We start from the raw sequence: 23713 nt of genomic DNA on the forward strand, positions 1-23713 counted from the left end.
ACGATGTTGCTGTCTGTGACCCACCTCCAAATGTGTCAATCAGCTATATATATACCTGCCAGGTAAGTGTCATGCATAAAAATGATATTGTTATGATACAATAAAGTTTTATGCATACTTACCTGGCAGGTATATATAATTAAATTCCCACCCTCCTCCCCTCAGGAGACAGGGTTCAGAGAAAATCTGAGGAAAACGGGAATAGTTCCAAGTACCAGCGCCACGGGAACGTGGGGGAGATCACCTGAACTACCAGTGGTCTAGCGGTTGCCGAGAGTTTTGAAAATTCTGCCAGTGCGAACAGACAACAGAGAATGTTGTTTGACAGATTTGCATCTGTCAAACAACAAAGACCTTCACGATCATTGAGGTCTGTGGAATCTCGATTCTAGCTCACCATCTACTTTTTGCCTCGCCTGTTTTCTCGGAGTCAGACACTCGTGCGAGATCAGGCGACATATAGTAGCCCTGAGTTTCTTATTGACGAAGTCGATTGCGGACGACGTTGGGTTGCGTTGATACACCCCCCAAGGTTTGCTTAGATTGAATCGCCCAGGCAGTCCAGACACTCATCCTTCAGCTAAGAATAGTGCCTTTTGGTCTTCAGGGTACAGCCTTGCTGTCCTTGATTCGTCTGACTGGTCAACTGGTCGTTCACCCTGACTTTTTTAGTACAGACTGTGCATTTCCGGATCGAAGCTTTCAATATGGAACTTAGACGTAGTCTGAAGTTCGTGATGTCAAAGCATTCGAACCTCTCCTGCCTGTTAACTTCTTGTATGTGATCAGGAAGGCCTTCTTCTAACCACCCTAGATACGACAAAGAGGGTTAGTGAGATTTTAAGCCATCGTCACAAGTTTTGGCTTTAGAGAACACAAGGAGGTGTGCTCTCTAAGCCTTTCGTTATGGCCTAAGAATGGAAACCCTTTTTGTCCTTGGGCCAGGATCTTGGAAGCAAGGATGGCACAAGTTAGTGGGCAGGAGCCAGAGAGAGTCCTGTGCCCTGTCAGGTCTCTCAAGTTTTATCTACTTAAAATCAAGAAAGTCGAAGTCAGTCGGGCAATCTGCAGTGTTCCGAAAAAGACCAGACTTGCCCATATCGAAGTACACCCTGGTTTTAGGGTTAAGGAGTTCTTTCAAAAAATGCTCCTTCATTGTGTTTGCACAAAGATTTGAAAGCTTTTTATCTGAATGCTCACGAGGTGAGGGCGCGGCCTCGGAAGCATTTCAACAGAGCATGGCACTCAGCAACATCCTGAGTACCATGGTTTAGCGAAGCAACTCTGGGTTCACTTCACACTCCCTGCGAGATGTGAAGATGGCATATGAGATCTGCTGCTCGCTAGGGCCATACGTGTCTGCAGACACAATCTTGGGGGCAAGAAGTACTACTCATCCTATCCTGTAGAAAATGGTTAGGAAGAGCTCTTAATTTAGTTGTGGAGTCGCTGACAACGGCGACTTCTTAACTCTGAAGCCTTAGTTAACACACATTAACTTTGGCTAGGTTGGTCAGGTGGTGATATATATAATTATATATATATTTATTTACTTCTTAGCCCTCATGGTATGGTCAATATGGTCTAGTCACATTGTGGTCACGCCCCCGTTGACAGATCATCTGGAGTGCACCAGCTTCATAGGTCTCTACCTCGCTGGCAACTCTAGTAAAGCAGAAGCAGACTTGGGTGACAGTAATCACGAAGTCGGCTATGCTAACAGGTGGAACCAAGATGTAAATCATCTGCATGCATTTGTGTCCCAAAATCCTTCTATTCTGTCCCTTCCCACCTCCAACGGTGGGGTTCAACTATATATATATCTGACAGGTAAGTTCATGAGCAAAATGATATTGTTATGATACAATAAAGTTTGTTCATACTTAACTGGCAGATATATATATATTCAAGTACCCACCCACCTCCCCTCAGGGGACAGTGGAAATAAAAATTATGAATAGAAAATGGGAATGGTTCCTGATACCCGCCTCCCAGCGGCGGGAATGGGTACTAACCACCTGGCCGACCACTGCGTGTGTCGGAAGTTTTTTTAAATTCTGTCGGACTTCAGAAAATACAGCTATATATATACCTGCCAGGTAAGTATGCATAAAACTTTATTGTATCATAACAATATCATATCACAACCATAGATATGCATTACCAAATAGATAGGAGACACCTATCACTAGTAGTATCACATAAACATAGTCCTTAAATTATCATTTCAATATTAAGTTGAAGGTAGTTGAACTATTCCATTTGTTAAATTTTACAGAAAACATTGGAATCTCACAAAATGCTATCAAATTTAAAAACAAAAAGAAAAAAAAACCGATATCTTAACAATGTGAACTAGGCGACCTCACTCTATTGCTTTTGATGTTATGTGCACGGGTATCTAATGTCAATGTGTCATTTATCGGTCTAAGAAACATCCTTCGATGAGCGAGAGAATTATTGCACTGCATTCGGTGCAAGTTTCTGTTGGAGAGATATCAAGAAAGCTTAATAAACCGGAGAGAATCATACATAGATGAATAAAATTGTTTAAAGGACGGCAAAGTTTAGAACATGGGCCTAGAGGTGGAATACCTCGAAGCACCACATGAGAGCAAGACAATACAGTAGTGAAAATGTTGCTGAGCAACATTCATTTGTGAACTTTGAATTCTAGTGCCTCGTCACGACATTGCTGAACCAGGGATCATAACTAGCTTTACGCTTATGACTGGTGTCTGATGAATACTTTAGATGGAGAGGAAGAGATTTTTAAATCTACACTTGAAGTCTGATAGTTGTCTAATGAATAAGCAAACTTATCTTTGATGGATGAGAGATTCAGTTAGGCTTACTTTTTTTCTTTTTTTTTATCGGTGGCCAGTGATTACCACGGATAGGGAGGGACACGGTTTCAATGATGCATGCATTTTTTTTCTTCAAAACCTAAAGAATACATTTTATTGGGAGATACTTTACTAACATCGGCCTAATCCTTCCATCACTCCTATAAGCCACCTCCGCTCCGCTCTCTTCTACATCTCAGCGACTAGATCCGACTTCTCACTACGAACTCCACCTCGTGAAAGCATCACTAATGATAACGGTTATTTTAAAATTCCCCGCACCGACAACGGACGCCTTAAAATACATGTTTGTAAAACATTTTCTGTTCAAAGAAACTTTATCTTTCATTCCACAAAATGTGTGCATACCCTCGTGTTACACCCTGTAGCCGTCAAAGAGCAACCCTTGATTAAAGCAGTAGGTTTTTCTTGAGAGAAAAAAACAAAAAAAACATGAAATAGACTTAAACGAGAACGTCACCTTTCCTATTTCTTATTCTTTCAGCTGCTTATAATATGCTTATGTAAGTAGGTCTAGTAGTTATACATGTGAACTAATTTGAATTAATTTATATTTAAAAGAAATGAATAGCTACAGAAAGATCATCCTAAGAAAGCTTTAAGGAAAGTAAGCCTTTCTTAATGTATTCGTCAGTTTTGACTCCCACAGCTTTCCAAGGTGTCCAAATGAAACAGGATGATATGCAAGGAATTCGATAAAAATAAGAAAGAATTATATTCGTTTGATTTTTTTATAATTGCTTTTTGACTTTGAATAGCTAGGTCTGAGTTAATTATGTTAAGCAATTATTAACCCTCTTACGCCGGAGCCCTAAAAATCAAAACGTCTCCCGTATGCCGGGCCTGGTTTGGAGTGAGCGCGGAAGTGGAAAAAATAATTTTTTCAAAAAATTACAGCGCGCGTACTTTTGAAGATTAAGAGTTCATTTTTGGCTCCTTTTTTTGTCATTGCCTGAAGTTTAGAATGCAACCATCAGAAATGAAAAATAATATCATTATCATATGTAAATAATGCGATATATGGTAGCGAAAAAAAAAATTCATACATAATTGTATTCAAATCACGCTGTGCAGAAAACGGTCAAAGCTAACCAGTTACTTTTTTTTGCGTTGTATTTTACACTAAATTGCGATCATTTTGATATATAATACATTGTAAAACAATAAAAGCAACACCGGAAAAATATTATCACAAAATGATGTACGAATTCGTAACGAGCGGACGTAAAAAAATGTTATTTTCAAAAATTCACCGTAATTCTAAATAATGTTCTAGAGACTTCCAATTTGTTTCAAAATTAAGACAAATGATTGAATATTACGATACTGTAAGAGTTTTAGATTAGAATTGCAGATTTCGACCATTTCGGACGAGTTAAATTTGACCGAATGTCGAAAATTTTAATATATATATTTTATATGGACATATTTCGAAGATGGAAAAAGCTACAACCTCAATTATTTTTTATTGTATTCTTCATGAATTTGCGCACATTTTGATATATGAAACTCTATAAAAAGGCTAATATGAAAAGGAGCAAATATTAGGATAATGCCATGTACGTATTTCGGAGACTTGCGGCCGCGAATCGGCGCGCGGAGTGAAGGTAAATATATTTTTCAAAAATTCACCATAAATCACAATATTGTTTTAGAGACTTCAAATTTGTTTCAAAATGAAGAAAAATGACAGAATATTACTAGGCCGTAAGAGTTTTAGCTTACAATTGCGTTTTTCAACTATTTCGGTAGAGTCAAATTTGACCGAACGTGGTTTTTTTTCTATTTATCGTGATTTATATGCAAATATTTCGAAAAAAGAGAAAAGCTACAACCTTCCATCATTTTTAGTTGTATTCTACATGAAATTACGCACATTTTCATATATAAAACTTTATGTAACAGCTAATTTTAAATGGTGCAAACATTTCGACAATCGCACAAAAAAATTCTGATTTTTTCGGAAGTTACCGCGCGAACGTAATGTTTTTTTTTTTTTCCATAAATTTACCATAAATCGAAATATTGTGCTAGAGACTTCCAAGTCGTTGCAAAATGAAGGTAAATGATTGAATATTACTAGAATATAAGATTTTTAGCTTACAATTGCGTTTTTCGACCATTTCGGTAGAGTCAAAGTTGACCGAAAGTTGAAATTTTTGCACTTAACGTTATTTATATAAAAATATTTCAAAACTGATAAAAGCTACAACCATGGGTTGTTTTTTGTTGTATTGTGCATGAAATTTCGCACATTTCCATATATAAAACTTTATGTAACGGCAAATTTAAAAGGGTGCAAACATTAGGACAATCGCACGAAAAAATTTATCGGAAGAGTTATCGCACGAACGTAAGGAAAAAGTTTTTTCATAAATTCACCATAAATCGAAATATTGTGCTAGAGACGTCCAATTTGTTGCAAAATGAAGGCAAATGATTGAATATTACTATAATGTAAGAATTTTAGCTTACAATTGCGTTTCTCGACCATTTCTGTAGAGTCAAAGTTGACCGAAGGTTGAAATTTTTGCACTTATCGTTATTTATATGAAAATATTTCAAAACTGATAAAAGCTACAATCATGAGTATTTTTTAGTTGTATTGTGCATGAAATTGCGCACATTTTCATATATAATACTTCATGTAAAGGATAATTTAAAATGGTGCAATAATTATGTCAAAGTGACGAAATAATTTCCGAGATGTGTCACTGATACTTTTTAGTGCGATAAGAAAGAAATTCGCGCTTGCGCGCCTGCGTAGCGATTGTAAACAAAACAACGCCTTGATCCGTGAACTCCCAGCATCCCCCAAGGCGCGTGATACAAAAGTTTTCGGCTGGTAGGCCTATAAGTATTTTTCCGCGAATTTTTAAAAAAACTTTTTTGAGCCGACGTATGATACGTCCAATCGGCATACGGGAGACATTTTGACTCGACGTTTAATACGTCCAATCGGCGTAAGAGGGTTAAAAGGATAAGAAGAAAGGCGAACATGGCTAATAAAACAAGAATAACGGGAATAGTCATATAAAGCAGATTTATATATATATATATATATATATATATATATATATATATATATATATATATATATGTCGATTTAAATATTCATTAATATTACGTATCCGAGAGAGTATGCTGCTGAAAATAGACCTAGGCTTATCATGTGGGAAAATCAGAAGTCCAATTTAGGCCCACTAAACGTGTCATGCAAATTATTTTATTGATCAAAGGACAAAATTAGTTTAACTAAACATCGTTTTCAAAGAATGTTAACGCCTTGATGTATTATTTATCGGCTCTAGGAGACGAAATGACAACACTTCAGTGCAGTACGATATGTTGAGTCAAGACTCGAGCGGCAGCAAAGCCAACTTCAAAATCTTCGGAATGCTGTTACGAAGCTAGAGTTGAAAATAAAATTAGAAATCGTGGACGGTGGACCCATCGGTATATATTTTCCTTACTTTGCAAAATAATTATCTTTCATACGTTGAATAAGTCTACTCAGTTCTAATGTCATTTATTTCAAGTATAGCACCTTTGAAAGGAAATTTTATTTATTGTTAAGTAAATATTCTGGCACCTGCATATGGCAATATTTCCATAACGAACAATGAATTAAGAAACTACGCCAATTCTTTGTTGGCCGTCTGTACAAGTGTATTTGTTGCAGTATTGAATAATCTTGTGTATATTACCAAGGTTGATAGAAAAGACAACAGTACATGCTGAAACAAAAGTCACATTTTCAGGTGGTGATTCTTTTTCTCTTTAGGAATCATTTCATACAAACTAAAGCTGAGCCATTGTATTCTTTTAACTCTTTACTGATTGTGTGCAAAGGATTCCAGTGGAGCAGTTGTTGAAACATGGTATTAAGGTTGTTAATTACTGGCATGCATGTGAATGTCAGAATACTACCCACTCAGATGTCAATAATTTGCCACTTTTTTTTTTTTTTTTTTGCTATGGTCAAATCAAGCCATTGTTATCTCTGCAGTCATGGTTTTGACTGGGTTTTGAATCTTCATTGTTTTTGTGTTTTGTGATTGTTCACTATATCAGGATGCTAGAACAACATGTATTTTTTTTTTTTTAGTGAGAACCTATATCATGAAGTCTTCAGGTTCACCAAGTTTTGAAGCGTATACGTATACAGCTTATTACCCTTGTCTCTACAGAAAAACTCCATGTAATGTTCTCAAGAGGAGTGGGTAAGGTTCCATCTTTGCCCTTTCTGCTCTCTCCTTCCTTTTTGGTATCAGGACCATATAGATACGTATAGGCTGTTAAGAGTCTTCTCTGGGTTATCTTCGGGATATCCCATGGTTGCTCCCTTTTCTTGCAGAAGAGATACTGGTCTTTGCTCCTATCATTAGGACTGATCACCAGAAAGGGCTGTCAGTTAGTCTCAAAGTTCATGACCAACTTTCAGGAAGACTTGTAATGAAGGTGTTAATAGATTTCCTCTTTGTTGACCAGTCTCAACCTAGACTGCCTTTGTGTTCATGATCATGTGCATGTTCTTGCAGCCTACTCTTCACAGAGGCTTTGTAGAGGTTAGGAGAGGATGTTGATGAAGCATTGAGTACATATTTCCACTCCTCAACTTCTGTGTTGTCCTCTTCCTTCGGGGGGATACACACATGCTCATACTTGTGTCTCCTCTGTGCCTCTTATGGGTTTTTCCTTTAACCCCGTCTCTCTTGTGTACCAGTTGATACTAGGTGGATTTTCATAGTATAATGAGAGTGTCCTATCTTCTTACAACACCTGGACACCTTTCATCCTGTTGCATGACCAGTAGCAACTGTTAAATCTGTGCCCCAGTGTCCCTTCTGTGGCACAAGCTCTTTGGATGTCATCTTCCTAATATGCAGCAAGGAGTTGAATGAGAACTAGGTGAGAGTTGGAAAGGTTTCCACCTTATCCCTTCTTCCAGTTTTCTTTGTCTCTTCTCTCTGTCTTCTCCCTGTCTCAATTTACAGACTGCTATAAAGGTAGGGTTTGGGATTCTATCCTCTGGGATCCCAAGGAGTATTTCCTCTGTAGAAGGACACCAGTCTTGCTCCCATTGGAGACCAACCCCACCAAGAAAAGTAATTGGTCTACAGTGATGGATTTTGCTCATAAATTCTTGTACGTTCTTTGATGGTTGATCAGATGCAGTAGGGAGGAGTAGAAAACAGGTTCTGTTTTGTTCCTTCTGTCTTTTATCTCCTCCCTTGTTATGGGAAAGTGACCATGGCTACTGACCCTTGTCAGACACTGATCATATAAGAGCTGCCAGTTGCTGCTACTCTCCCTTTGCATACCATGGGTATCATATGAATGAGTGGCTTTAACCTTGAGACTGCACCTTTGGATTCTTTGGAATCTTTTTGGTTGCACTGCCCTTGCTCATGTGTTGCACGTGGATGCACACTACTTTTTCCCATATACTGCTTGTGCACTGTCCATGTTCATGCATATGTTTTTTTTATATCTTTATTTACGTTGAAGGTCATCAATTTCAGATGTTATCTTGTTATCTTCCTGTTATATGGTGTTTTAATCATTAAATACAACATTGACTATTTTTCATAAACTTTTTTCTCATATATTGGTAGTATTATGTAATTTTTCCATATACAGACAGTCCCCGGGTTACGATGGGGGTTCCGTTCTTGAGACGTGTTGTAAGCCGAACATCGTCGTAAGCCGGAACATCGTCAAAAATCCTAAAAAAACCTTACTTTTAATGCTTTGTGTTCATTGAAAACTATGTAAACTGCATTCTTATTGCATTTTTCATCAAAAAACCTTCAAATATTGATTATTTTGCATTTTTGGTGTCATATTTCTTCTGCCAGATCAGCGTTGTAGGCGTCGTAACCCTGGAAATAATTTCTGAGGAATATAATTGAAAAGAGCCTTAACCTCAGAACGTCATAAGCCAAACCCGTTGTAACCCGGGGACTGCCTGTACAAGGATTGTTATCATTAGGTAACACCACCCATCTGCATGAAATAATTTCTTCATCCATCCTTGAATTTATATTCCTGTATCCTTTGGGAAGTTCCCAAAGATTTAATCATATTCTAAGTTAAAATGGTTTTCTGTTTCAAATCTATTAATTAATTTGTTCTAGTTATATAAGTGACCTATTTGTATGGCTTGGGAGTCAGTTAAATTCATATCTGCAAAAATACAGAAATTACTCATTGTTCTTATTAAACTAATTTTTATATGTATTAATTTTGGTACAGGTATTTGGAAGTCGAGAGTTAAGTCTAAAGTGATATTCATGATCATTAAACCAAAATTATGAAAAAGTTACCATTTATTTTTTATTGTGAGAGAAAATAACATATTTTATATCATTATGTAAAGATTGTCTGTAAGTGAAGTGCCTTGTTAATAGCAACTAATTATGAGTAAATGTAGTAGATTTGTGACTCCGGCTGAAGGTTTCAGGATTTTTTTCCAGTTTATAACGTCAGAGGATATGAACAGTCATGTGCAAGACTACCATAGTGAACTCCCATACGTATGTAATGTGTGTGGTCAAAGTTTACGAACAAGTGGAGCTTTCCAGAGGCACATGGATATTCACAAGGGGCTACGAGGAAGTGCATGCGAGGTAATTTACATACTTGTTTTGTAAGTCAATTATATGAATTAGTTGTTTTGTGAGTGAGTTATGTGGTTGCAAAAACACAAACCATCGTTTTGCTGAAGAATTTAGTATCCCAATGTCGCCTTGTAATCCCTTTTTTTTTATTATTGAAAACACTAACACTTAACAGAAAAACTCAGCTACTCGGCAAACTTAGAGAGTTCTTCAGTGATGCTTCTTGGCCTATAGTTAGAGCAGATACCAGACACAAGAGACTTCCTGTTTTGAAATATACCAGCTTGACTTATCACTTACTTTGTTCTTAATTTTGGAGGTGCAGTACAATAATATATTGGCCAAGGCACTAACCACCCATTGAGACACTATGACTAGAGAAAATACATTCTTATAGGAGTTTGATGTACCTAAGACCCATTATTCATGGTACAGCATTTTCCCTTTGCCCATAGATACACAAAATAGTGTGGCACATTCTCTGCATACTTCCTCATTCTATGCACATAAACAACACTGAACACTAAACTTTTCCACTTTTTTATTTTTTTATATATAATCCCCCCTCCACCCTCATCCAATTTCCCAGCCTGTGGATTATAAAAGAAAGTGAGTCAATGACTGGTCAGTAGCCAGTTCCAAGGCAGGAGAAAAGTGGGTGGGTTAAGTTCATCAGTAAAGGTATATGGATCTTGTATTAAGGTAACAGCTCCAAAATTGAATATGAGTTCTCAAAACAAAATGGTTTCCAGTATGCAGCAGCTTTTAAGAAGTTCGGGGGGTGAGAAGAATCTCTTGGGAAGAGAAAGCAAAAGCAGGGTTATTGATAATTAGGGCTATGATTGTGGGAACAGTAATTAGAAAAAGCACATAAGGGACTAGATATATTGGTATTGATGAGAAATATAAATTCTGAGAGAATATAGTAGGTTAGACAGGACTTATGGAGTAGGCATACAGATCAAAGCTGAAATGGTTGAAGATGTGATAAAGATAAGGTGCATAGCCTCTTTGTTGGCTTACAAGACACTATTTTTCTTGGTAAAATAGGCTGAGGAAATTCATGGTCCGTCTTGTAAGATGAATGTCAATTGTGAAACTTTAACCTTCCAGCTGTGAGCAAGTAGTTTCATTGTCAATCAGCAGATCCCAATTTGAGATATAAACAAACGGAGAAAGATACCTTAATGGTTAAATAAGAATGGACTGATGAAGCAATTTTTATTCCAACTCATTCGAAATAAGTAGAGCGTTTCAGATCATAAGAGATTGTATAGCCTAAACAAATTTAAATGTACTAACCTAATCGTAGTATAAGTTTTATGCTGCGACACCCAGGTTACACTCATATTCTAAATAACACTTAGAACATTGCATTGCGTTGTGTGCATTAATGCATATATAAATGATATGAACTTACTGTTAATTCAAATGGCGGAGTTGTTATTCTTAGCCTGAATTGTCTGAGATCGGTGTTAGTACACTCTCTACTTCATAATCCTCATCTAAAGGACACCACAAGAAATTCTCCTTACACTTCGATATGCATATCTTCTAAAGGAATCTCCCTAAACGAACTTTTAGATGAAAGGAATACTTAGTGGCTTTGGAGACACTGACAACTCCCAGAGATCCACAAGAATAATATCCTCTCTAGCTGGTATCTTAACTATGACTGCCTCATCTTCGCGGCCATTAACCAACACCAAAATGTTCATCCAACTATTGAACCAAGGAACTGTTGATGACCAATACTTAAGCACTTACACGTACGTACTATGCTTACAATCTAATAGTACATGGAATAACCAAACACAATGCTTTTCACAACTAAGCACAAACACAACAAAGCATAATATCTTTTTTCTACACAATACACATTTCCACTTTATGTAAGTAAAGAAAACACACAAAACTACACCACAACTTGTGATAAAGTACAATCTCTCTTGTCAAAGTTTCAACAATTTTGGAATTTTGCCAAAGCCCAGGATTGAAGTCTTGAACATAATGTTTTTAGAAGCCAAGAGAGAAAGTGATGACATGCAAGAATGGATAAGTTGAAACACATATTGGATCTATTAAGGTGAAAAGTATGGACACCATTAAAGAAAGGTAGTTCATGTTTTTACGGCAGAATGGTTTGTTACATGGTCAGTGGTTCAGAATGTTAAACATTGCCACCAGAAATATTTATAATTTCTATTGACTATATGTGCTATAGAAGCTCATAGAAATTATCGTCCTAGTATTTCCTTATCAAACAGATCAGGTTTTCATTCCTCAGATTATATGAAGCTGGTATAAATATTGAAATATGTTCAGTTCCTGTTTGCACATGTAGGCATTACAGGAAATGAAGATTATGATAAAGCAGCCAAAGCTGCAATTGCTATGCCTAGATCAAATATACGTACTTGTTCTTGTCAATGATTTGTAACTATCTCTCAAGACCTGTCAGAGGCAGAGATGATGGGTAGGATTATAAATTGATTTCTGCTGTACCTAGACTGTTTTTGCTTCCTTATGAAAATTTCTGTAAAGTATTATTAAAAAGATTTTTCACACAGCCTTAGTTGCATGCTTTGTCAAGTTTTTCAAACATACTTTAGTTATATATTTAGATAATATTAATATTTTTCTTAATATTCCTTCTGAAGTTGATGGGGTGGTTATATACCATCAAATACAGTAACTATACTATTGGCATTTAAAAATGTTGCAATAGTAGAGATAGCAAACACTTATAATGAATGTGTATGGCCTCTGCTGCTCTGTGCTGCAGAAATATGGGCACTAACAAGGAAAATGGATGATATTTTGAAAAGTTGTGACCGTAAAATTTTGAGATACATACCCCAGATGGTGGTGGGAAGATCTAAAGAATTTAGATGGTGTTTGGTCATGTGATAGGAAAGGTTGAGGTTGAAAAAATTTAGTCAGAAAAGCAGAAGATATGGAAGTTCCAGGATCTGTAGGAAGGGCCAGAAAACCCAGGAAGATAGTAGACAACCTAGAAAGAGGACAGGATAGAAGAGAATTGGGAGAACTCATTCCATGTCGGACTCCATAAAGGCAAAAGTTAACAGAAACATTTATGATGATAATTTGGGCTTAATATAATTTTGATAATTGTATAATGATGTGGGTTTGTAACCTAAGGAAAGAATCTCTTATTTAGCTTACAGCCCATGTTACAGTATACAATATCCAAATTTTTTCAATTTAAGATGCATACTTTGTTTCATGATGGCATATTAGGTAATAACCTCTTGTAACATTGCTGTTTTTTACAGGTATGTGGACAGACATTTTCCCGAACCGAATATTATCGTGAACACATACGAATTCATACAGGAGAGAAACCTTTCAAATGTGAAACATGTGAAAAGACATTCTCAAGATCCAGCAACTTATATGCACACATGAGGGTAAGAATACAATCACTAATACAAAAAATAATCCAATAGTAAATTTCTGTATATAAAACATTTAAATCTGTTACTAGAAGGGTAAGTATCCAAGAATTTTAGCAAGTTGAAGACTGTCTGCTGTAGTGACTTATATGAAGTTACTCTTTGCCCTGTAATTTGTTGCCAAAAGTAATTTTGTGATATTCCATGTATTTTTTTTTAACGATAGGAGAGGATGAAGTAAACCCTATTTTCCATGTCAAAGACAGAATGCTTATATATTTAAGGATGTCAAGGACCTCTCCACAGCATGATCCTGCTCTTTAACATGGTGAGAGTTCCTCATTAGAAAAGGATGAAAGCCCTTAGAACACATGAGGATGCCTGTTCATGTGTACATGTCAGCGGAAAAAAGTTGATCAAAACACCATCTCCTTTTTAGACTCAGAAGGGGATCTCCAAAGTAACAGTGACCAGGGAAATCCTACCTGGCCTAAAGCTAATGACATGAAGGCTTAGGACCTTCTTTCACATTCCAAAAGAATTATGCATTCCTTCAGGTAATGAAAGCAGTAGTCTGGAAGAGACCAGTCTACAGAGCTGGTAACAGTGACGAGGGAACTCCTAGCTGGCTTAAAGCTACGTAATGACATTAAGGGCTTAGGACCTTCTGTCACATTCCAAAAGAATTATTCCTTCCTTCAGGTAATGAAACCAGTAGTCTGGAAGAGACCAGCAACTTTCACTTGGTTCTACCTGAAGGATGTTGCCCACATGTCCTTAAATACCCTTTCCCTGAATCCTTTGTTGGTGGCTCAACAATTAATGAACTACGGGGAACACCCAGGGTTCCTATGATTCATTCGAGTACTACTTTGGTGTGGAACAACCATAGACATCTCTTAGGTGCCACCTTGCCCTTATACCAGCCCGAGAAGAGCCTGTATTAGGCTCAGAGGTCTGGATAAACTAATCCTTTTTAATAATAATAACCTTGCCCTACTCCCTGGGTTCAAAGAACCCAATCTCTCTTACAAAATACAATCTGAACCGGAATGAGTACAGGTAGGTGACACTGAGAGCCCCTATGCTACCAAGACTAATTCTTAGTCTCTAATTCATCAACAAGAGTTGAGGCTGGGAGACATGGGTAGAATCCCTTGTAACCTCTTGGTTATACTAACCACAAGGAGGTCTTTTTCCAAACCTGTTAATTATATAAATCATAGAATGGGCTACTGACCGGTGTTTTGCTTGCAGCTACTTTGGGGGGAGGGGGGGGAGGGGAGCAAGTTCTTTAGGATACTTCAACATTTTCTAGTCTGTTGGAGTGGAGCAGAGCAAGATGATGATCCAGTTGGGTAGAAGGGAGCAGAGCTGGAGTGCCAGCAGTTGTTACTGGTTCTGCTCCAGAGATGACAGTTCTTTGATCCACTCACAGGTGCCCTGCTCTCTTACTGAGCACTACCATCCACCTCTTCAGGGGTGAGTCTCCACATTTGAAAGGTTAAGTGTTAGCCTTTCTTATTAAAGATAACCCCCCCACCTCTGCCACCCCACTTCGTGCTTCTCTCTTCCAGTGTTTATGCACACTTACTTGCCAGAATCTACTATGGATAGTGTTGGTTGGCAAGAATGAGGCATCCTGTTTCCCATCTCCCCCTGATTACCACCCTCATTTTGTCAGTACACAGCTGGTCCAGCACATGCTCAGAAGGGTACTCCTTACATGAAAGGCTACAGTTCTTATACTTAGGAAAAATACAAATCACTTTAATCGTTTGCCATTTTTCATGTTTTGGTGATGATTAATTATCAACTGGCTTCATGTGTTTACTGTTGGTTCAGCATTTTGTTTAGGTGTTGGGTTTCTTTTTGTAATCAGTTCATCTTAGTTTATTGGTTTGTTTCTACATATTAGTTAAAGTATCAGAATAAGTTATGGTGTGCTTAGCATCAAGTTTTTTTAAACAAATAAGCAGTGGAGGCTGTCACAACAATACCTCATGGTGCTTCAGTTGTATGATTGTAATCCCAAAGTCTCTTGAGGCTGGCACCCTATTATTGACTGAAGTCCTCTAAACCAGTGCCTTCTTCTAATTCCTTCCTGGATGAGAAGGGTTGTTTTGGTTCATCTTTCTATTAAGAAAAGGGATTTGTCACCTCGGGTCCACACGAAAGACATTATTTCTAGGTGGGCTCCTAGTCCACTCAGTTTTAAGAAAATTGATTCATTTAATTTTGGAAAGAAAATATTGTAGTTCTGTGCCTTATGCTTCATTCTGGCTAAAGCTCCCCAGGTTTTTACCAGGGTTTTGGCATTTTGAGCATGAATGGAGCACATTCATGTATCTGTCTTTGGAAGTTGCTGGACAGTGGAATGTTGATGGCAGCATCTCACTTTGGAGAAATCCTGGGACTTATGTCAACCATTTAAATTTTTATATAGGTAGCACCTTTTCCAACCAGGTTGGGTTGTGGCAACAGCCCTAGCCTGTCTCATACCCTTTGAAAAATCAGTACTGAACAACAGGATTCAAATTCAGTCCTAGTCACATCTCAGATTTGAACATCTGCCACACAACCCAATGACTTCCCAGTATATGCTTCCAATGATGTGTGAGAGGATCCTTGATGGCTGGAAGAGATAAAGAATAATTAGACATTACTTGTTCCTCCAACCCCAGAGGTTTTACTGGCCAGAGAAAGAGAAAGTATTTGGTGTTAATATCAGACCAGGTTTGTACAAGATATGAAAATCAGTCAAGGCTTCACTCATACCTTTTCTTCAGCTCTTTAGTTTATGTATATGTTTTTGTTCATTTGTATGATTTTAGGAAGTAGCATTCTGACATGAAAAACACTTTTCATGTAATTTAGCATATGTTAAGAATTTCATAGTATACTTACAATGTATTTGTGAATTTACTCTTTGCAAGTGTTGAGCTTACCCTTTGAAGATGTTGGTAAGAGCAATAGGTTTATACCTACGAAATAAAAATTTTCTTTGTAAAATATTTTGTTTTTAGGTAAAGAATAACTTTATTCTTAATAAGTTGCTATGGTTGGTACCAAATCAGAATAAAAGCTGTTAAGAATTAACTGGCTGTAAAAATCATCAGGATGAAGTGTTTCTATTCCCTGTAACAACATTTTTCTTTCTTTTTAAGATTCATAATGGCGAAGAGCAACGACACATGTGCAAGTTATGTTTGAAGTCATTTGCAAGGGCAGATAAGCTAAAGGAGCACACCATTCGTCATCTTCAAGTTAAGCGATTTGCATGTCGCCTGTGCTCAAAATCATATAGAGAAAGACGTGATTTGATCAAGCACCTTGGAAAAATTCATGCAAGTGATCGCAGCAGTAATACAGACTGAGGGGAAATATATGGACTTATATTTCTGAAAGTACAATATAAATGTTTTAAGATATTCTAAAATTTTCAGAGCTTTATTAAACTTTTTTTATTTATTATATTGTTTTATTAATGGAAAGTGCAGGTATTGCATAGTGTACATTTGCTAATGATGATATTATTGGCAGGGACTTAAAATGACCTTCCATCTTCTTATTACAAAATTGTCTTACAGTGGATTTTCCTAAGTTAACTTTTGTAGGAAACTGAAGTTTTCAATATATTTAAATTAATTTTACACTCCTGTTTGAGTCATTTATTGTTACAGTATATATTTGTACATAAAGTATTTTTATAGCATTATACACAATAGTACTACTTGAATCATTCACAGTATTGTAAGAAAACAAAGCAAAACTAAAACAAAAGGATGAGAGAAGATTAGGTAAGCAAGGTGAAAATATAGTATACATATATACAAAAAAAAAAAAAATTTCCTTTAGAGCAATATTCAGACAGGTAGGAAGGGACAAAAATAACCAAAGTGTTTTAGATACATATGACCAAGTAGTGGTTTAAATCCTTCTAAGAGCTCATGTTCACCACCTCATATACACACACTCACATTACCATTGTTGTTCACACATTTATTAGAGTTAAAGGTAAAAGAAGAGTAAAAGCAAGGGTTCATTGATGGATACTAGTACTGTACTGTATGGTCAAAAGGTTGCAGTCATTTCTCAATCCATGTAGGTTCCTGATTTTATATATTATTTAGTATGTACATATTATTTACACAAAAACTTTGTGTATTACATCCAAGGGGCTGCAAATACCTCCAGAGTGGAGTTGTAGGAAGTGTCTGAGCTAGCCGAGGTCATGCTACTTCCAGGCTACTCCAAAATCTTACCGTAACACTGGCTAGCAAGTGAAAATAGTGAAATACTCATTAACCTAAAAATTTGTACAGATTAAAAAAATTAGGCATATTCATGGTTTCATGTATAATAAGTGTATATTAAACACAAAATCAAAAAATACAACTCAAGCAAAATGTGTCATGCAAGTGTACTAACAAGAAAATCACACAGCAACCAGATTACCAGTACATTCAAATTGTAGTTTACATGAAAGTGCAATGTTGCTGTACCTCACATTTGCTAGACTCCCCTGTTAAATACATTTTGTATGGGTGCTGTTTGCTGTGTACAGATAATCTTGTATGCAATGTACTGTACATAGCAAACAATTGACCCTAGAATACCAGCTGAAAAAATAATGTGATACGGCTCTCTCTCTCTCTCTCTCTCTCTCTCTCTCTCTCTCTCTCTCTCTCTCTCTCTCTCTCTCCTAACTAAGCAGTTATGTTTTTGGACCTCTATCCATTTAGTTCAGTCTTAGCGCTATGTATCCATCTCCACTTGTGCACTCTTATTTTCTCTGGTGCCATTTATTGCGGCGCCTCAGTGGCGTGATCGATTTGGTCTTGGCCTGCCACCTTTGTGGCCGCGAGTTCTATTCTCAGCCATTCCACTGAGGGGTCAGTGATGTGTATCTCTGGTGATAGAAGTTCACTCTTGACGTGGTTCGGAAATCACATAAAGCCATTGGTCCCGTTGCTGAATAACCACTGGTTCCATGCAACGTAAAAACACCTTACAAACAAACAAGCCATTTAGTGCAGTGAAGTACGTACAGTCGACCCCCACCATTCGCGGATGTCTCTATGGACCTTATATTCCCATTATTCGCGGGAAATTCGCATATTCGTGGTATTTTTGTGTGAGAAATTTCCACAAACAACGGAATTTTTATATAAATTTCATGATTTAATGCACTTTTGTGATAAAACTTAAAAAACCATTTTTAGTGGGTTCTTCTTGAGTTTGAACAAACAAAATAGGCAGTTTTAAGCATTTTTATTACAGGGGTTCTAAGTAGTAATTGTGGATTATAACTATTTGGAAGGGGGAGGGGGGGGGGGGGGGAATCTGGTACTTGTCCCCCGCGAATATGGGGTACCTGCTGTACACAAAGGTGCAGTCAAGTGCAGCAGTGTGCAGATAGAGGACATGTGAATGATGAGGGATTGTCAAAAAAGAAGCTTTAATAATTATATGGATATTGATATGTAGTGAGGTTTTGAAGTTATAGAATTTCTTTTTAAAAGATGTAGGATTTTTTTTATTGTATAACATAATTTTTATTTTCTTATGTTAGAAATTCTTTTCAGATGATGTGAAGTTCCGTTTAGATTAATTTCTGCATTTCACGACCATCGTAGTCCTTGCTCTTTACCCCTACTTTCTTTTCTTGTTGCAAAAAAACTTAATTATTATGACGTCATTGAGAATAGGGAAGGCAAGTATTTATTAAATTATGAATGCATTGATTATTTTTTTCAAGTACACTATACTTAGTAATACAAAAGCTGCTCACAGATAGACAATACAAAAGCTGCTCACAGATAGACAAAGAATTTTGCTCTAAGGCTCTGCTATAAGAGATGTATGGAGATTTAATTCATTCATTATGAAATAGTGCAGTAGCTTTGCATAATTTGATTTTGTGCATTTTAAGCAATATTTTCTTTTTTCTTGTTTGTATTTCTCTGCCTTATATTGAAGAATTAGTGTCAAGTATACGTATTTCTTAATTTTGGTTGATGGCACCTTTTAAGTATTTAATGATAGTCATTAACCTATTAATTATGCTTTGATGTAGCAATCAATATTTTGAGCAAATTTTTATCAGAATTTAGTGGTTACAGTTGCTGTATTAATTTATTTATTTAGTAAACATTTTGCACTCACTGGACTTTAATAGATTCACTTCACCCGTGCGTCATCATGCCCAGCGCTGTTCCATAAAACGCTCCTGATTGGCTGTTGATAAGCCAATCACAGGGCTGGAAACACTCAGTCTCTCTCAATAGTTGACATAGGCACCATCTATATTCCGACCTCTTTCAAAAATTATAACTTTCATTACACCTCGGTTTTATCTGCAGAAAAGTAGTGTTTCCCAATTCCATCACTAAACATCGACAAGCCAATGATTTGAGAATTATGTCGATATAAAAATTATGTAATGTAAAAAGAAATAATGAGAGGGGTATAGGAGGACTGATTGTAGCAAAAGAAAAATCAATGGGATGAACAAATTTCCTCCATAAGGTAGCCATATCTAAGTAACGATTTTTTCATGTAGAGAATTCCACTATAGGATATGAAAGGGTGATGGTGTTAATGATCGTGACGATAATGAAGTCTTAATATTTTTTTCCCCCTCCCCCCATAAGACTTCTTCTATCAAGTGGTCGTGATCATAACGATGACGTCATCGAGCGATCACGTGAGCAACACCTGACTACATGAAGATAAGAGAGAGAGATTATTTTTAATCTTGTTATTTTCATATTGATAGCCCTACATATAATAGCATTAAGTTTACTGAAGTAGATGATTCATATATCATTATTATCCTTAAATCATTGCCGGTAAAACTGAGGTGCAATGAAAGTTGTTTGAAAGAGGTTTGGAACGTAGATGTTGCCTATGTGAACTCCCGAGAGAGACTGAGAGTTTCCAGCCCTGTGATGGGCTTATCAACAGCCAATCAGCAGCATCGTAAGGGACGAGCCTAGACATCAGATGCACAGTTGATGTGAATCTATTATAGCCTTTTGAAGCTCTCCTATGTATAAGAATGTGGAGAATACTCTGTTTGTTTGTTTGTATGGTGTTTTTATGTTGCATGGAACCAATAGTTATTCAGCAACAGGATCAACGGTTTTATGTGACTTCCGAACCATGTCAAGAGTGAACTTCTATCACCAGAAATACACATATCTCACTCCTCAATGGAATGGCGGAGAACCGAACCCGCGACCACCGAGGTGGGACGCCAACACCACACCAACCACGCCACTACTCTGGCACATAGTGAACAATAACAGCAACTGTTTCAAACCTTGTGGTTTGGATTAGCATCACATCTAGCAATATCCATTGCTTTACTGTTGCCCCATCATATTTTGAAATATCCGAAAATTCTTTCAGACACCTGCTTAGTATTGAAGGAGGTGGGAGTTTGGATGCATCCTTCAGTATTTAGTTGGGAAAGCAGAAGCAGAATGGGGTAGATGATGAGGATATGAAGGAGGAGTAGGTAGAGGATGGGGGAGGAAGCTAGGTCTTCCTTTGCCTCTTCATACCCCTGTAGTTCTTGAGAAGGTTTTAAAAGAAAAAATTGGGAAGTAGGTTACCGAGATAGATTTGTTAATTGTTGTTTTTTATGCATCATCTTGAGGTTAGTCATAAAATAATTCTCTCCAATCTGTTCTTCTACCCGAACGCTTTACCTGGTCCAGATCTTCATCCATCCACTTTTTCTATGATTTCATTTGCCTTCCTACATTTCTTCATCCTACTACATTCATATCTACTTCATTTCTCACTAACTGTTCCCCATCACATATTCAAACAGTTTTTCTCCAGCCTCTAGATACCCATTCTCCATTCATAATATAATCTTTCCTTCATATATCCACTAACTTCACTGTTACGCCTTTTGTCTGACATACACTATGACAGACTTAGAGAATTGGTCTTGCAGGCTTAAAATTTGGTTTTGATAATACTACGTACTTTACTAAGGTCACTGATTTCAAGATTTGGCTCTATCTTTATAAAGTATATTTGTTCCTATGCAAATATAAACCTTCATGCTTTACTTAGGATTTAATTTGGGAATGCGAGCTGAAACAGCCATATAACTTTCAGACAAGGTCATTAACTACTGATGGGTAGGGGGATGCCCCACGCACCTATCTTACTGCACTCCACTTTGCTTCCAGCTGCCATCATGTGAAGATGTCTGTGCTTCTCTGCCCAACTTGCCGATCATTTTCATTTTATGCCATTTTCTTGTTTCTTTGGTGAAATATATTATTGTGATTGTTGTTTGTCTTCAATACCATGCAAACCCCTCAATCATTTAAACCTGCTTCATCAGAGAGGAAACTATAGGTGTTTAGGCACTGTACAGGGAAGGACAAGCCATGTAACCTGTTCCTCTCTTCAGTAAAGATTGTCCTGCACACATTGCAAGTATGATTATTATCAAAACAGCCCATGCTCAGAGTGCCAGGTTTGGCTTTGTGAACAGTGGGTGAAGTTTGGCAGGAAGAAGAGCATTTTTTCCCCAGTATTATTGGCGTTCAATACCTCACCAGTGACACCAAACTTCTCTTTAGTATCTTTCTACCTCCTGCCAAACATTTGCCTGCTGTTACCACTCTCAAGGGAGTAGATTCCCCTTAGCAGACTCCTACTACTTGAAGCAGGTGTGTGGTCATGACAGACCACATTTTACCTTCAGAACATTGCCCACAAGTTCTTGGACATGTTTTCCTTAAGTCGTGTGGTCTCCCCCCAGCTCCCCCTTAGGGGAATGGTAGCAACTCATCTAAGGTGGTCGGTGAGTGACAGACTGGTCTCCTCCCTTTTCTCTCTTAACTTTCTCGTAAGGCAGAGGCAGGTAGTGAGCCGTCATGCATTGGACAGAAGATTTGCAGGCGATTATATAACGGGGGCATCCTTTCCTTCATCTTGGTTGTAGATTGATTTGATGCAAGGCCCCCCCAACCCACATCCTCTCCAATGCATACTGGTTCCATTCCTTCAAGCCTTCATCAAAGGTAATGATATTTTATGCCCAGAAGTCTAGCAATTGCAACATCCCTTACATCCAACTAGCTAGAGGTGCAGGATTCCTTCCTTAGCTCTTTCAGACCAGGAAGGTGTTCCCAGGTGGTTAGAACCAACCAGTTGGTTCAGAGATTTGCCCAGACTGCCCTCACCAATAGGCAAGTCTCCTATGTAAAGATTGAAGGTTTGTACTTGTGTATGAACAAATACCCAATTTCCAAAGTAATATTACTACACCAGCTTTAAAAGGACAGAGCAAACATATCCCCTCTTAAAGGTGGTAAGAAAATAACTGATGGGATCACAAGATGCCAAAGGCATTGTGAGAGATCCCACAGACCTCATGATCAAGCACAGATGGCAATAGTTCCTTGTGTACACAAAATTAATTTTGCTGGTTTTCAGCTGGCACTAGATTTATCCTAATGTTAAGACCTAAGGTTTGTTTCGTATATGAACAACTGTATTTTTCCTAACATACAAACCTAAACTTCTTTACATTTACATCCCACTTCAGCCACCAATCATACTGATACCTGGGTTGGAAGGCAAAGTGGAGTGCAGTATAATGGGTGGGCAGGTCTTCCCCCTACCCATTGGAAATTAATAAGCCTGTCTGAAAGTTAAATGGCCATTCCAGCTTGCATTTGCAAGCTAAATCCAATGTAACAAATCTTAGTTTTGTATGTAAGGGTAATGCTTGTTAATGCCTAACATACATATAACACATTTTTTCTTGGGTACAATACTTATTTATTCTTGAACACTGAGCTCAACTGGTCCATTGATTGCAGTCAAGATTATACTTTTCTCTGGAGCACTTGATGGCAACAAGTTGGTTTTGCAACATCTTGTTGGTCCCCTGGCCCCCCTGATAAAGGAGATATTGGGATTCTAGCTTTCCGTTACTGCAATGGCAGCTGCATTATATCATCATCTCAAAAATATGACCAGTGTTGTTGGTCCCTACTGATAAAGTAAGGAGATAAAGGGATCAAAGTTTTCCTTTACTTTTTTGTGTAATTTTCATATTTAACTGTTGCTGCGTAATTGCAAGGATTGAGATAAAACTGGTAAAAAGGGAGGTTACAGCAGTACTCATCTATGTAACCTCCCTTTTTACCAGTTTTATCTCAATCCTTGCAATTACGCAGCAACAGTTACGTACCTTGTTTCGAAGGTAGATCATTATGCATAGATGTACATAAAAGGACTGTCTCTGTCCATCAGTGTCTCTTATGTTATGCCTACATGGCCATCATGATTCTTCATATGCAGCTGAAAGGACTTCAGCCAAACTTGGTTCAAAGGTAGATCTCAGGGAGATGCTCATATGTAGCTTTTCAAGAAGGAAGATTGTCTGTTACAGTATTCTGTTGACCTGTCTCTATGTGTCACACTGGGGATATCATTAGAGCTACATGGTTGAAGGGAATTTGGTCAAGTTTGATAAAAAGGCAGACCATTAGGCAAAGATGTGCAGAAAATGAGATCATCAGTCTGCACAAAATATTAACTTTGGTCATAAGAGACTGAGACTATATTTCTCCTAAATACTGCATAAGGCTCTTTCAGATGGCCTATGGTTAGTGACCTCCATTAACCAAAATCATACTCAAAGAAGCTCCCATACTTCTGTGGTCATTGTAATTCCTCCTACGTTAAAAGTTGACAAATACGTATATAGAATACCATGCCAAGATATATTCATTACCAGTTGCATGAAAAACTTATTACAATA

The 23713-nt window shown here is 37.4% G+C and overlaps 1 protein-coding gene across 2 annotated transcripts in view; it reads left to right on the forward strand.

The window, feature by feature from the left end:
- LOC135221843 (zinc finger protein 37-like) overlaps positions 1-16377 on the forward strand; it is an 87712-nt gene extending 71335 nt beyond the window's left edge. For both annotated transcript variants that reach the window (XM_064259760.1, XM_064259759.1), the window contains 3 exons: positions 9347-9499; positions 12787-12921; positions 16074-16377. In XM_064259760.1, coding sequence (XP_064115830.1) covers positions 9347-9499; positions 12787-12921; positions 16074-16283 — 498 coding nt within the window. In that variant the 3' untranslated portion in view covers positions 16284-16377. The remainder of the gene's footprint in view (positions 1-9346; positions 9500-12786; positions 12922-16073) is intronic.
- The last annotated feature ends 7336 nt before the right edge of the window (positions 16378-23713 follow it).

Source organism: Macrobrachium nipponense, chromosome 3 (genome assembly GCF_015104395.2).
Source record: "Macrobrachium nipponense isolate FS-2020 chromosome 3, ASM1510439v2, whole genome shotgun sequence".
NCBI lineage: Eukaryota > Metazoa > Arthropoda > Malacostraca > Decapoda > Palaemonidae > Macrobrachium > Macrobrachium nipponense.